Consider the following 12,764-nt stretch of genomic DNA (forward strand, 5'->3'; position numbering starts at 1 on the left):
AATCCGCGCGCGGCTGAGTGGAAACCGGCTGGAAAGGGGGAGGGGGCGTTGGCGTGCGCGTGCGCCTTTGACCCACTACTGGGCGCGTGCACGTGAAAGAATGTGTGCATTGAATCGACGTGTGATCGAAGTGGAACCTGATTTATCTCGGATATGTGCAAGAGTGGGTGATGTTTAGTGTACACGTGGCAGCTGCCACACGAAACACCAATATCATTTTTGTCTTTAAAAAAATAATAATATATATATATATATATAATATATTCCACCTTTTCCAGTATTGACCTCTCTTAATATTATTATTATCATTATCTTTTATTAATATTATTATTAGTAGTATCGTTATCATTTTCATTAATCCATCAATAACATTCAAGGGCAGCCAATGACCCATCCGATCAAAAACGCTTTGTGGGGGAGTCTCTACTGCAGGTATTACGGCTGCAAGCTGCAAACAGCATGGCGGCCTCCGTAACGAGCGGCTGTGTCACATAAGAGCTCTTTGACAATGTGCCGAAGATCTTGAACTCAAATACAACGTTCTTCTCCCAACAACCTGGAAATCGAACTGAAGACCCCATTCGTCACCTGCCACAGAAACAGTACGTGTATTCAATGCTTGAAAGGTATTTATTAGATGCAGTGGACCTATGTACACATCCAGTGCTGTTGCTTGTATGTCCATGTGGAATTAAATGCCACTGCTCTACTGATCGGGTTAAAGAAACTTCACAAGTTAGACGTGATAACTTAAAAGGGATATTTACGTGCTGCGACCCATATAGATCTGATCGACACGTATTGCTTAAACACAGTATAAGTACAGTTGGGATTAAAGGGGTTCCTGTGTTTTAAAGACTTGAAAGGTGGGAGTTGTATCCTTCCTTGGAACTTTCTATAAATATACAAATATATTATATTCACGAAGAAGATCCTTTATAAACTGGAGGCAGTAATGTTGGTATTTTGTAAACTAAACAGTCACTCCACACACAAGCAAGGCTGATACATCATCATTTTTAGTCCACAAACTTCTCCATGAACCCTTCATTTCCCACAATGCAACCAATCACATCTGCCTCTGGACCCATGAATATTAACACCTGTCAAACCCTGCACATCCAGTTTGTAAACCAGGAAAATGTCAAACTCTGATGACAACAGGCTGAGTGTTACTTAAATCTAAGTCTAAAGCCCTAAATCTTCCACCAGCCCTTATAATTTGTGATTGGTTAATTACCACTTTAAGCCATAGTTCCTCATTAATGCTATTTGGCACTTTAATTGGGTTGATTGGCGGAAGCATATAAAGTAGTTATATCAGATGATTATCTGTAAGGCCTAATGCAGCGAAATGTAACATTAGTATGCGTTACCTTTATATTTTTTATTAAAATGTATCTTTTCAATGGAGGACCAGTCCTTTTAAATTGTGTTATTAAATCATCTCTACTTTTGCAGGTGTGCATCTCACATGTTGTCTAAGAAGCCCCCCCTCCTGCAGAGTTTCCTGTCCCTGGTTTCCAGACGGGTCAGTCACCTTGCCCAACAGCAGTATGATGTCATCGTGGTGGGTGGGGGTCACGCAGGGACTGAGGCGGCGGCGGCAGCAGCCAGAGTGGGAGCTGAGACCCTCCTGGTCACACAGAAAATAAACACCGTCGGTGAGAAAAAGTGCTTCATGCAATCTGTATTTCTAGATTTTGCCAAGGTTTGGCGATTGTGGTGTGAACAAGTGGACTTGTGGTAATAGTCCTCTCCCTTCCCTGAAATTCCTCCCAGGTGCTCTGTCCTGTAACCCATCTCTGGGAGGAGTAGGGAAGGGCCATCTTGTGAAGGAGGTAGACGCTCTAGATGGGCTGTGCGGTCGAGCAGGGGACTGGGCTGGGATCCATTTCTCCATCCTTAATCGCAGCAAAGGCCCTGCTGTGTGGGGCCCAAGGGCCCAGCTGGACCGCCAGCGCTACCGCGAATTCATCCAGGTATCACACGCACTGATGTAACAAAAGGTTGCATAGTTTTCTGTGTTTTCAGTAGAACGGAATATTTGCCTGTGAACAGAATTTAAATTGTCTGTGTGTCTGCCTGCCTTCTCTGGTTCAGTCCGAGCTGCTGTCCACGCCCGGGCTGACGGTGTTGGAGGGCTCGGTGGAGGAGCTGCTGGTAACAGAACCAAACCCAGAGGAGCCCGGACGCCACAGAGTCACAGGGATACGTTTGGGTATGGAGCCAATGACAGCCATCTGTCAATGTTTACCCTAACTATCTTTATCCCTCCATTACACTTATGGTTTAAATGATGCATAGCCTATACAGAATTTGCTGCTGTCAGTAGCTTTAGGTCATGAAGTCAATCTTGGTAGGCAAACAACCAATAACACACACTTGCTAATTACAATATCAGTTGGTAATTACAGGAAAAAAAAATCTGTATGTTAATTGGTTTGTGATCCTATTAAAATTCTTTCAACATCATCCCAGCAAATGGAAGCCACCCGATCTCGGCCAGCTCAGTGGTTCTTACCACTGGTACTTTCTTGTCTGGCTCACTCTTCATGGGCCAAACCACGTCCCCCGGGGGTCGAATTGGAGATGCTCCATCGAGTGCTGGGCTGTCCCATACACTGAGAGAGAGGCTGGGGCTGAGGATAGGCAGACTGAGGACTGGTACCCCTCCCAGGATTGTGAAGGATTCAGTAGACCTTAGCCTGGCGGACCTTCATCCCCCTGACAGTCATCCAACTCCGTTCAGCTTCCTTAATACACGCACACGCTGCAAGGTAAAGTTCATGTGATGTCCACAATAAGATCGAATGGCAGTCTAAGACTTTTTTTAGTTTTGCATTATATCCCGTTAATTAGGGAGAGAGAGTTTCAAATAATAAATACTTTATTTTGCAAATTAAAATCTTTGAAGCCCGAAGAACAGCTGCCCTGCTACCTGACCCGTACTAATGCTGGTGTGGAGAGAGTGGTGAGAGAGAGTCTTCATCTCAACCATCACATACAAGAAGACATCAAGGGTCCAAGGTACACACACACACATACACAAACACAACATTGGACTCGGTGTGTTCTGAAACTCTTTGCTTCGTCTCTCTCAGATACTGCCCGTCCATCGAGTCGCGAGTGCTTCGCTTTCCTGGCCGGAGGCACCAGGTGTGGCTGGAGCCTGAGGGGGTGACCTCTGACCTTTTGTACCCACAGGGGCTATCCATGACCATGCCCCCAGACATACAGCTCCGCCTCATCAGAGAGATCCCCGCCATGCACAGAGCTGAAATCCACACACCCGGTACACCGAGTGAATCCTGTTTGATAGTGATTTCCAGTAGATCTAGAATTAGACTTGTCTAAATACTATCCGTCCGTTACAATGACTGAAATGACAGGCCACAGCTCAGTCAGTCCTTTACCGATGTAAAAGGTTTGAACGAGAGAAGTAGAGTATGAATGAAAATCCCCCGGTCGTTTTTGCAGTAATTTATGGAGGTGACAGTGAAACTTAAAAGTCTCACTGAATGTGCTTTCTTTTGGGGGTTTTTCCAGGTTATGGCGTGCAGTACGACTTTGTTTGTCCCACTCAGCTGAGCCCTGCCCTGCAGGTGAAAAGCACGCAAGGTCTCTTTCTGGCTGGTCAGATCAATGGAACAACAGGGTATGAGGAAGCTGCCGCACAGGTAGGTTGATTTATTTCTTTTTTTCACTGGATTTCCTTTTCACACTCTATCTGCAACATACATTTCCGTAAAAGCTGAAACTATTCAAACCTTGGTCAAATGTTTGTGTGTGAGTGTGTGTGTGTGTGTGTGTGTGTGTGTGTGTGTGTGTGTGTGTGTGTGTGTGTGTGTGTGTGTGTGTGTGTGTGTGTGTGTGTGTGTGTGTGTGTGTGTGTGTGTGTGTGTGTGTATATGTGTGTGTATGTGTGTGTGTGTGTGTGTGTGTGTGTGTGTGTGTGTGTGCAGGGGCTGTGGGCGGGGGTGAATGCTGCCCGCTGGGCCCGCGCCATGCCTCCAGTGGCTTTGTCTCGAACAGAGAGTTATATTGGCGTTCTAATTGATGATCTGGTGAGTCGAGGCGTCACGGAGCCGTACCGCATGTTCACAAGCCGGGCTGAGTTTCGAACCTATCTGAGGCCGGACAACGCTGACCTCCGCCTCACTCTGAAAGGTAGGTGTATAGCATCTGGGACTTTGGTTATTGTAGCGGCGTGAGTTGCAATCAAATGGTGCCAATTTTTGAGCCTACTGTTTAAGCTGAGTCAAATAAAAAAAATTATGTGTACCTCCACTTTGGTAGTTGTGTAAAAGACGTACTGCATGTTGCAGCAAAAATTTGATATTATTCACATTCGGATTAGCACTTGTGTTTCCCTCAGTTTGCATTTCATGTGCTTCAGTGTATGGTTGCAAAATACAATTTTAACCTATGTACATTTTAAAGTAAACCCTTTATTTCAATGGTTATAAGATAAATTATAGGTTCTGTTGCTCCGTCATGAGGTTGGGGGAAAAAAATGTCATCGGATCAATAATGAAAAATATATGATAAGTATATAGTGACATCATACATGCACAGGACACAGTAAATCCATGCATTTCTTCAATTGTCGCAGACACCCATTCAGACTAATTGTGGTGGAGTAGGGACTGGAGTCCTGCAAGTTGTTGTTCTGCTTTCTGTCTTTTAGTGTTTTCTCCTCATCATAAAACGTTCTCCTCCGTCAGGGTTTGAGGAGGTGGGATGTGTGTCCTCCTTGCGCTACCAGGAGGCGGTGAGAGTGAGGGACAGTCTGCAGGATGCGCTCGCCGCCCTTCAGGCTCTCGCTCAGTCCTCCTCCAAATGGCGAAAAAAGCTGCCCGACATCCGCATGAGTGAGAACAAGTGCACAATACTGAGGTGAGTACGTGGAATCCACAGTGTGATGGATCATGTCTGACTTTTCATCTCAGGTTACTTTCAAAGGTGCATCTATATTCAGCTGTAGGGACTGTACTTCTTCTCTTTCAGCGGTGTGGAACTCTTGCAGCACAACGTGTCCTTTGAAATGCTGGCATCCGCCTTCCCAGAGTGCCTTTCACCTTACATAGAATTCTCACAGAGGCTCAACATAGAGGGTAAAGGCTGATTTTGAGTTGTAGGAATTAACCTCTGATAAATTCTTTGTGACAGGTGTCTGACATGTTCCCTGACATGCTTATACTCAAGCTGCTGCTTTGGTATTGTGGCCTGACATAGATCATTCTTTCTCAACAAAACCTCTCTCCTGTTTGTCATGCAGCTGTGTACAACCTGCACTGTGACAAGCAGAAGAAAGAGATGGAGAGAATTCAGAAAGAGGAGAACATGTCACTCCCACAGGACATTGACTACTTCTCTCTGCCGGTGTCACTGTCTCAGGAAGTCAGAGAGATTCTGGACAGAGTTCGCCCCAGCACTGTGAGTCTGAACATCCAGTGGATAACACAAAAAATAATTCTTCAGTCACTAAATTAAATAAACTCTTTTGCTGTCGTGCAACTAATACTATGCTTCGTCCTCCAGCTGGGTTCTGCAGCGCGCCTGCAAGGTATAACTCCTGCTGCAGTGGTCAATCTGCTCGGCTACGTGGTCCACACGGGACAAAGGGAAAGAATAAGGCACAGAAATCAACCGGACCAAAAGGAGGAGAAAGAAGAGGAGCACAGTGCAAGAAATGCATCTTTACCTCAGTGAAACAAAGACTCAAAAACTGTCTTGTAAAAAAAATATTTATTCCTGAAAATGTACACAACACATATATTAAGGTATTTTGGGATGATGCAGTATGGACTACTTTCAGATTTTACTTAATAATGATGGCTCTTTAATTAATTAATTTGTAAAAAAAAATAAAAATAAAATAAAACCTGAATAAATGCATTTACCTTCAAAATCCGGCTACCTTGTGAGGAATTCTAATCCTGTTAGCAACAAGACGGTGAACAGCATTAAACTCCATGTGACCTTCTCAGTGTCACTGCCATTAATAACAATGTGCCCGTCCAGCTCAGCAGTGCCTCTAGTGAAGAAACCGAAGGGAAACTTCCAGTCAGGCTGAGGTAGGCCCCTGGGGGGTACGGGGAAAACTGAGGTGTCAGCAAATGTGACTTCGGTGGTTAGAGCGAGGGGGGACGTCAAGGGGCACTGAAGGAGAGACAGATGGAGAGAATTTGGACATGTTCATACAATAGATGTGAAGCGTGTGTTGCACAGAGAAGAATAATTTATTCACTTGTTCTCTACCTTGAAATTTTGACACTTGAAAAGGTATTTGGCCCCAAGGATGTAGTTCTGGGGAAGGTCTAGGAGACCCTGGCGAGCCCATAACACTCGGATAGAGAGAGAGTTGGGGAGAAGGCAGCCAGACTCGCATGAATCCTGAGAGGGAAGACAAAGAAAATGGTTTTGCTTGAATTTTATTCAAGTCTAATGATCTTGATAAAAATAAATAATATAACTTTATTTCTATAGCACTAATATAAGCAAGGTTACAAAGTGCCTCACAATATATATGGGAATAAAACAGCACAGGATAAAAAGACAAGAAAATAATAAAAACAACATCAGTTAAGATTATTGAATGCTATAAAAATATGTTTAAGCAGTTATTTAAACACAGGTCAAGAGTCCAATCTCCTCAGTACCGCCTTGACTTAGGAACTAGTAGCAAGTGTTGGTCAGAAGATCTGAGGTCACGGCTTGGAGTAGAGGGAGTTAGTAGCTCCATTAACTTCATCTAGGGGCCAGACCACAGTGAGCATTGAAAGTTATTAAAAGAATCAAAAATATTTGAAATCAATCCTGAATTTAACTGGCAGTCGATGAAGAAGGTAAGAACTGTGGGCAATATGGGCCCTTACGCTGTGTGTTGGTTACAATGTGAGCAGCAGCGTTCTGCACTAACTGAAGCTGAGACACTGAAGATTGATTGAAACATGTAAATCGTGCATTGCAGTAGTCCGAGCGTGAAAAGACAAAAAGTGTGAATGAGATTTTCTAGGCCAGGAAGACGACGGAGGTGATGGAAAAAGTTCTACTGTACGCCCGGCACGATGCAGTAATTTTTGTAAGGTAACACTCAAAGGTAATCAAACTGTCTCAGCTGTACCTGCAGGCTGACGGGACACTCTTGGGTGATTACTCTCGTCCAGCTCAGTCGGGAGCCAGAGTTCATGGCAATCTCATCAGGAGTTGCAAGTCCCTGCAACATCCCATAAATCTGGGACCGCAGCTCTGAACAGTTGCCCGATGGGGATCTGGACGACACAAGGAGACACTGAGAAGATGAAATAAAACTCCTCCCCTTCATGCATAAAACATCAGTCAAAGCTAGAGGTGATAGCGGACGGTGAAGAAAAATGAGTGTGGGTTCACCTGAATGTGCAGCCAGTGATGGTGTTGTGCATGAAGAGGACGGGTGCTCGTTTGCTGTAATTAGTGGAACACTCCCTGCTCTGCGACGCTCTCAGCATGGTCACCTAACTCACTGTCAAGGAGAGTTGTTCACCAAAAATGCAAGTTGGATAAATGAAAGTATGACACAAAAAAATTAAGAGGGAGGAGTAAATGGTGTAAATGGTGAGGATACAGTCGTCACTTCTCCATTTAAGCGACCGACAACAGGAGATCCTGCTCCGAGTCCGTCTGCAGGGATCGTTCCTCCTCGAGTGGGGCTCGGTGTGGCTAGCTGCAGGAGACAAATGGCAATAATGTCAGTGCTTGAATCCATATTTCATTTGGTGTCTCTGGTTTTAGTGGCTTACCCGGAACTGCACAGAGTGCGTCTGCAGAAGCAGCTGATTTGGATCAACGTCAGCCAAGACTATGTTCACAGTTGCATACGTGATCTCTCCCCTGCCTGTGTATCCTATGACAAACTCCACCTTACAGGACCGTCAAGAAAAGCAGAGTTGAGGTTGATGTTGTGACAAAACACCTGTTATTTGAGACCATCTGTGCGACTACTCACATGTTGCACAACATTGACACAGGAGTTGTTTTGTTGGCCTGGTGCAGGCCACTCAGACAGCGGTGTCACTGGGATCTGAAACCAAGAGTTAGCACAGCATCGTATTTATCTTTTAGTTAACATACTGCACCTTTACTTGAAAAAAATAAATTACATTTTCAATAATCAACATTAGGCCAGAGCTGAGGCCCATGAAGAACCAAATAAAAGTGTGTCTGCTTATGTCATGTTGAGCGATATGTACAATCACTTTGACTCACCAGAAAGTCTAAAACTTCAGCTGTCTCGCCCATTGGAATCTGTAATTTAAAGAAAACCATTTAGATGACAGCCTTTCTGCTGTTAAATTCTCAGCAGTAATTATCTGCATAAAACCATTTAGTGCAGGAAGACTTGCCGACCTGGATCAGACTAAAGTCAGAGAAGTAGGAGCGGGCGTTGAGACTCGGGTCTATGGTACAGGCCTGAGGAGTCACCGTGCGGGTGCAAGACAGAGATGTAGACCTCAAGAACTCTACGAGCAGAGGAAAACAGATGGTAATTAAGATATAAAGGTATAGTGGTTAGAATGCTTGTCAAATATTGGTCTAGTAAACTGAACCTATAGCAATTCCGACAGGAGAAAGTCCTCTGCACAAACTTTACGTAGATGTCAGGTCTGGATTCAAAAAGATGCAGGGAATCTTTCCTACACTGTGATACTCAGTTTACTGACACACATTTTGTGTGTTGTGAACTCACTTGCAGGGTTGCGGTTGATACAAAATGCTCCAGCAGCCCCTGGAGACGGCTGACGAAGGAGACTCCGTACAGAGGAGTTGGAGAAAGATGTCTGGATGACGTCATCAACCTACAAACAAAAAAAGGGATTCTTGTATTGAATTTTATTCATAAATATACTCTCCCCATTATAGTTCCAGTGCTGGCTAGCACCCTCTTATCTGAAAAGTTTATCACTTTTTTAATACTTGAGATACAACACTGCAAGCAGAACTCTTCTGTTACCCTGTAGAAAGCTCTGCTGTGGCTGATGCTTGTGGGTGCTGGTGGTGAGAAGTGGTATGAATCCACTAAAGCAGGGTAATGATATGGAGCTTGGAAAGACTTGGGAGCATCATCTGTTGGGACAGGTTGAAAAACAACATCACTGACAACATTTACAAAAGTGAATGTTGATGCACTTTTGTGGAATTAGTTCTTAGAACTGGTTTGACTATTCAAGACTTAATAACATTATGCGTTAGATCGACTATATTCTAATTAAATCGATTTACCTTCAGAGCGCACACAGAACAAGGAGTCAGTCACGGTGACGAGAGATGAATCCACGTTGGCCCTGAACATCAGCCATTTCTCGATGCAAACTCCCGATCTGCAAAATAAAAGTGTTGTGTTGGGTTTGTTTTCTACGCTGCTGAATGTTTAACGTGTGCAATTCATGTGCTACAACTTCCGTGCGGTGGACAGGACTTACATGGCCTTCTGAGGACATCCGGTGAAAACCGTGCTCAAGTTAGCAACGCCGCAATCCTCCACGTCACAGCAACAGCCAATGTCACAGAAACCGGGGGTTAAATCACAAAGGCAACCTTGAAAAACAAGAGACAAGACTTGTGTTAGTGGGTTTTGTGTAAAATAAGGGCTTTGACAAACAATCGTTTGTTTTTCCTGATTAATCTGTTGATTATTTTCTCGAATTATCAGTCAACTGTTTGGTCCAGAAGACAATGAAAAATGTCAATCGTGTTTCCCAAACTGCAGATTCAACAATTATCAAAATATTCGGCGATTGATTTAAGTAGTCGATTACTAATCGATTGATCGTTGCAGCTCTGTGTAGAATTAGGTTTGAGCACACCATAAGGTTTTAAATACGCAAACAGCACTGCAGAGGCACCTGGAAACAGATGACAGGTTTTGGGCAACCACAGTCCACCACATGAATTGAACAGCAGGAGAAAATCTTGGCTGCGAAACTTTTATCAACGTGTCAGAACAAGAGGCTTGCTTGAGGGCAGCTGGAACAAAGTCTTCAGATCAAGGCAGTAGTTAGGTAGGAGTTACCCTCTGGAGCCAACACGGGCTGGACGGTGGTTGCAGAGGGGGCTTCGGTGAGGGCAGTGGGAGGCTCGGACCCCTCCGTGGTCCCGACACTGGTGGTGGAGGAGGAGGAGGAGGTCTCTGTCCCGCCAGGAGCAGGGGTCGCAGAGATGAACGCCTGCCCACTCGTCGGGCTGACGCCGGTGGTTGCAGAGGGGGCTTCGGTGAGCGCAGTGGTCCCGGCGGTGGAGGTGGAGGAGGAGGAGGTCTGTGTCCCGCCAGGAGCAGGGGTCGCAGAGATGAACGCCTGCCCACTCGTCGGGCCGACGCCGGTGGTTGGAGAGACCCCCGGTTCTGTGGCCGCGTGAGCCAAACGTACACACGCAGTAATAAACAGGAAGAGTGCGCGACGCCACCGGCGGGAGTTCATCTCCTCAGCGGGACATGGATGGACCGTGCGAGCGCTTAGCTTGTTAGCTCGTTAGCTCGTTAGCTTATGTTAACGTAAGAGTGAGCTGGAATGTCGTCGCCCTTCCTTGTCCAAACAGAATTAATGAATACGATGGAAATAAAACAACGTTAAAACCAATTAGACGCTGACATTTAACTGAATATGTCGCAAAACGTGCACTTGAGTACTTCACTAGCTAGCAAGCTTCTTGTTGCCAAGGAAGCTGTCATCGACACTTCCGCTTCGAGGATAGTGTTACCGTAAAACGTGTAAAAGATATGAAACTTTTCTCTCTCTTTTTTTCTTCAATTTCTCCAATTCAGTCAGTCAGTCAGGCAGAGTTGTTGTACCCAGAATCACAATTCGAGCAGAAGTTAATCGAATAATTAAAAAGAACAAAACAAGGACGAGGGCAAACAGATGAGAAAGGTCGGCTGTCGCATCTGATTTGTTCCTATTCTGCCTATTTTATCAATATTAAAGTCAGATGAGTATTTGTGGAATCTAATCAAAAACAGGTTTAAATTGTAGAATAAATTGTAATGAAAATTGCACATAAGATCTTTTTCATTTATACATACACCTATCTTATTTGTACAATTATATCACTCATTAATAAGAATCTGTATAACAAATGAAGTAAACATACCTCTCCAGGATAGTACTAATGAATCCAAAAATAAAATTTACTAATATCTTTGAATAAGACTTTGCGTTAGTCTACTTTTTTGTTTTTGTTTATGGAAAGCCAAAGTGTCCAATATTAAATACATACACATTAATATTGAATTTGATATTTAAATTTTTGGTTCATGACATTTTTATTTTAAAGTGCCCCTTTTCAAAATTCAGTTTCTACGATAGTGATTGTTGAGCTTAGGCAGTGGAAGGTGAGAGGACTTTATTTACTTTAAATCCAACTATGGATGTTGTATTATAAAGTGTGACATTGTGCGGAAAAACAAAACATGTTTTTGAAAAAAAATATTTTGAAAAAAATATGTAAATAAAAAAATATTGATGGAATATTATTTTATTACAATGTTTTCCGTTTTTATAATTTCTTGAATCATTATTTCCCAAATTACAGTTCCATTGATACACATCACACAATTATTCATGTGATTATTTATTTCATAGTTATCTATTTTATAATGTACACAGTGGCTCTACATATTTGTATGGTAATATTATGCAAATCCAATGAATCTTACTGACTATAAACAGATGTTCATCAGTTCTGGGTGTTTTTTTTCTAACTGCAACCTCTAAATTAAAACCTAATGGAATCAAAACAATTAATCCAGTGAAGTTTCCTTATTTCCTCATGTTATCTCACGCTCATTGCCCGTGTGTCCTCACATCACCTCTTCCTCTGTCTTTCTGATTGAATCTCCTCTGTTCAGTTACACCTCTGTCCGCCAGACTGCCACCACAGTGTTTCAGAAAACCTTCCTCCACACTGAGACGCTGTTGAGCCTCTAAACTAAATCTGATCACCTGATCTCTTGAACATCTTTGTTCACTTTCTTTATTCATATAGAACAACAACAAAACAGAGGTAATCTGTAGTTGTTTGGAATTTTATGCTTGTTTAATGCGCTCTTGTAGTTTTCATTCTCTTGATTCAAATTCAAGCATTATGCCCCAGTTTGCGTTTATTTGAAAGGGGTTTTCACTCATTGAAATAAACTCCTTTTTTCCCCCCGTAAAAGGTTTCAGGCCACTGCTGCGCTGAGCTTATTTTCAGTGCTTTGGCAGGAAATTGAGTGAGGAACTCCAGGAATGTGAAGTCAAAACAGCAGCTTCTGGCTGAACTGAGCATACAGCACTCAGGAATACATACATTGTATGCTGTACTATTATATACATAATACAAACATATCAAGCAGACTACCCAGGTGCAGGTCAAAATGTAATAGTTTTATTCGTATAAAAGCTGGAATGAGAAAAGCAGACAAGCATTTTTCTCAGTTCGGTCATCAAGCTTGGGTCCAGAGGTTTGTTTCGGCTGGTGAGTGTCCACAAGTTTTCTATCTCTCAGAAAAAAAGTGCTCAGATTAATTTTTGTCTGTAAGAGAAATTGACACAAATTGAAGCCACTCACTGTGAAGGTGAATGTTTTCTGTGGTGAAAGAACAGGAAGTTGCGAAAGGGAATGAAATAAAAAAAGTTACAACATAGGTTTTTTTGCACGTTCAGAAAAAAAAAAGTGTAACCCTAGAGTGTTTTGCCTTCCTCTGGTGTGTGGAGCTCTTTTAGGTCCCTCCCTTTTCACCTTCC

The 12,764-nt window shown here is 43.3% G+C and overlaps 2 protein-coding genes across 4 annotated transcripts; one reads left to right on the forward strand and one right to left on the reverse strand.

The window, feature by feature from the left end:
• Positions 1–170: 170 nt before the first annotated feature.
• Positions 171–5,914, forward strand: mto1 (mitochondrial tRNA translation optimization 1). Of its 2 annotated transcripts, none has more exons than XM_035613058.2 (13): positions 171–626; positions 1,462–1,664; positions 1,783–1,982; positions 2,104–2,221; positions 2,482–2,780; positions 2,918–3,030; positions 3,105–3,295; positions 3,550–3,680; positions 3,966–4,170; positions 4,728–4,899; positions 5,011–5,117; positions 5,282–5,439; positions 5,545–5,914. In XM_035613058.2, the coding sequence occupies exons 1-13, from the start codon at positions 616–618 to the stop codon at positions 5,713–5,715; spliced, it is 2,079 nt and encodes a 692-aa protein (XP_035468951.2). In that variant the 5' UTR covers positions 171–615; the 3' UTR covers positions 5,716–5,914. The 2 variants fall into 2 exon arrangements, with proteins under 2 accessions (XP_035468951.2, XP_035468952.2); XM_035613059.2 differs by having other exon boundaries at positions 171–602.
• LOC118287653 (tectonic-3-like) lies at positions 5,733–10,741 on the reverse strand. 2 transcript variants are annotated; one of them, XR_004785696.2, is made up of 15 exons: positions 10,055–10,741; positions 9,465–9,579; positions 9,265–9,362; positions 8,996–9,108; positions 8,732–8,840; positions 8,392–8,504; positions 8,251–8,289; positions 7,991–8,065; positions 7,785–7,904; positions 7,610–7,708; positions 7,396–7,499; positions 7,130–7,277; positions 6,666–6,757; positions 6,265–6,399; positions 6,027–6,165 (listed from the first exon to the last, which is right to left on the reverse strand). XR_004785696.2 is itself a non-coding variant. In XM_035613060.2 (14 exons), exons 1-14 carry the CDS (start codon positions 10,458–10,460, stop codon positions 5,920–5,922), a joined length of 1,920 nt encoding a protein of 639 aa, XP_035468953.2. In that variant the 5' UTR covers positions 10,461–10,736; the 3' UTR covers positions 5,733–5,919. The 2 variants fall into 2 exon arrangements, 1 of the variants encoding a protein (XP_035468953.2); XM_035613060.2 differs by lacking the exon at positions 6,666–6,757 and having other exon boundaries at positions 5,733–6,165; positions 10,055–10,736.
• Positions 10,742–12,764: the final 2,023 nt, after the last annotated feature.

This window comes from Scophthalmus maximus, chromosome 16, assembly GCF_022379125.1.
Source record: "Scophthalmus maximus strain ysfricsl-2021 chromosome 16, ASM2237912v1, whole genome shotgun sequence".
Lineage (NCBI taxonomy): Eukaryota > Metazoa > Chordata > Actinopteri > Pleuronectiformes > Scophthalmidae > Scophthalmus > Scophthalmus maximus.

Coding starts and splice junctions, on each gene's coding strand:
- LOC118287653 (XM_035613060.2), bottom strand. CDS start 10,460: ATGAACTCCCGCCGGTGGCGTCGCGCACTCTTCCTGTTTATTACTGCG. Junction 9,580..10,054: donor GCCCGTGTTGGCTCCAGAGG/GTAACTCCTACC, acceptor TTGTTTTTCAAG/GTTGCCTTTGTGATTTAACC. Junction 8,505..8,731: donor TATCAACCGCAACCCTGCAA/GTGAGTTCACAA, acceptor CTCTGCTCGTAG/AGTTCTTGAGGTCTACATCT.
- mto1 (XM_035613058.2), top strand. Junction 2,222..2,481: donor AGTCACAGGGATACGTTTGG/GTATGGAGCCAA, acceptor ACATCATCCCAG/CAAATGGAAGCCACCCGATC. Junction 5,118..5,281: donor ACAGAGGCTCAACATAGAGG/GTAAAGGCTGAT, acceptor TTTGTCATGCAG/CTGTGTACAACCTGCACTGT.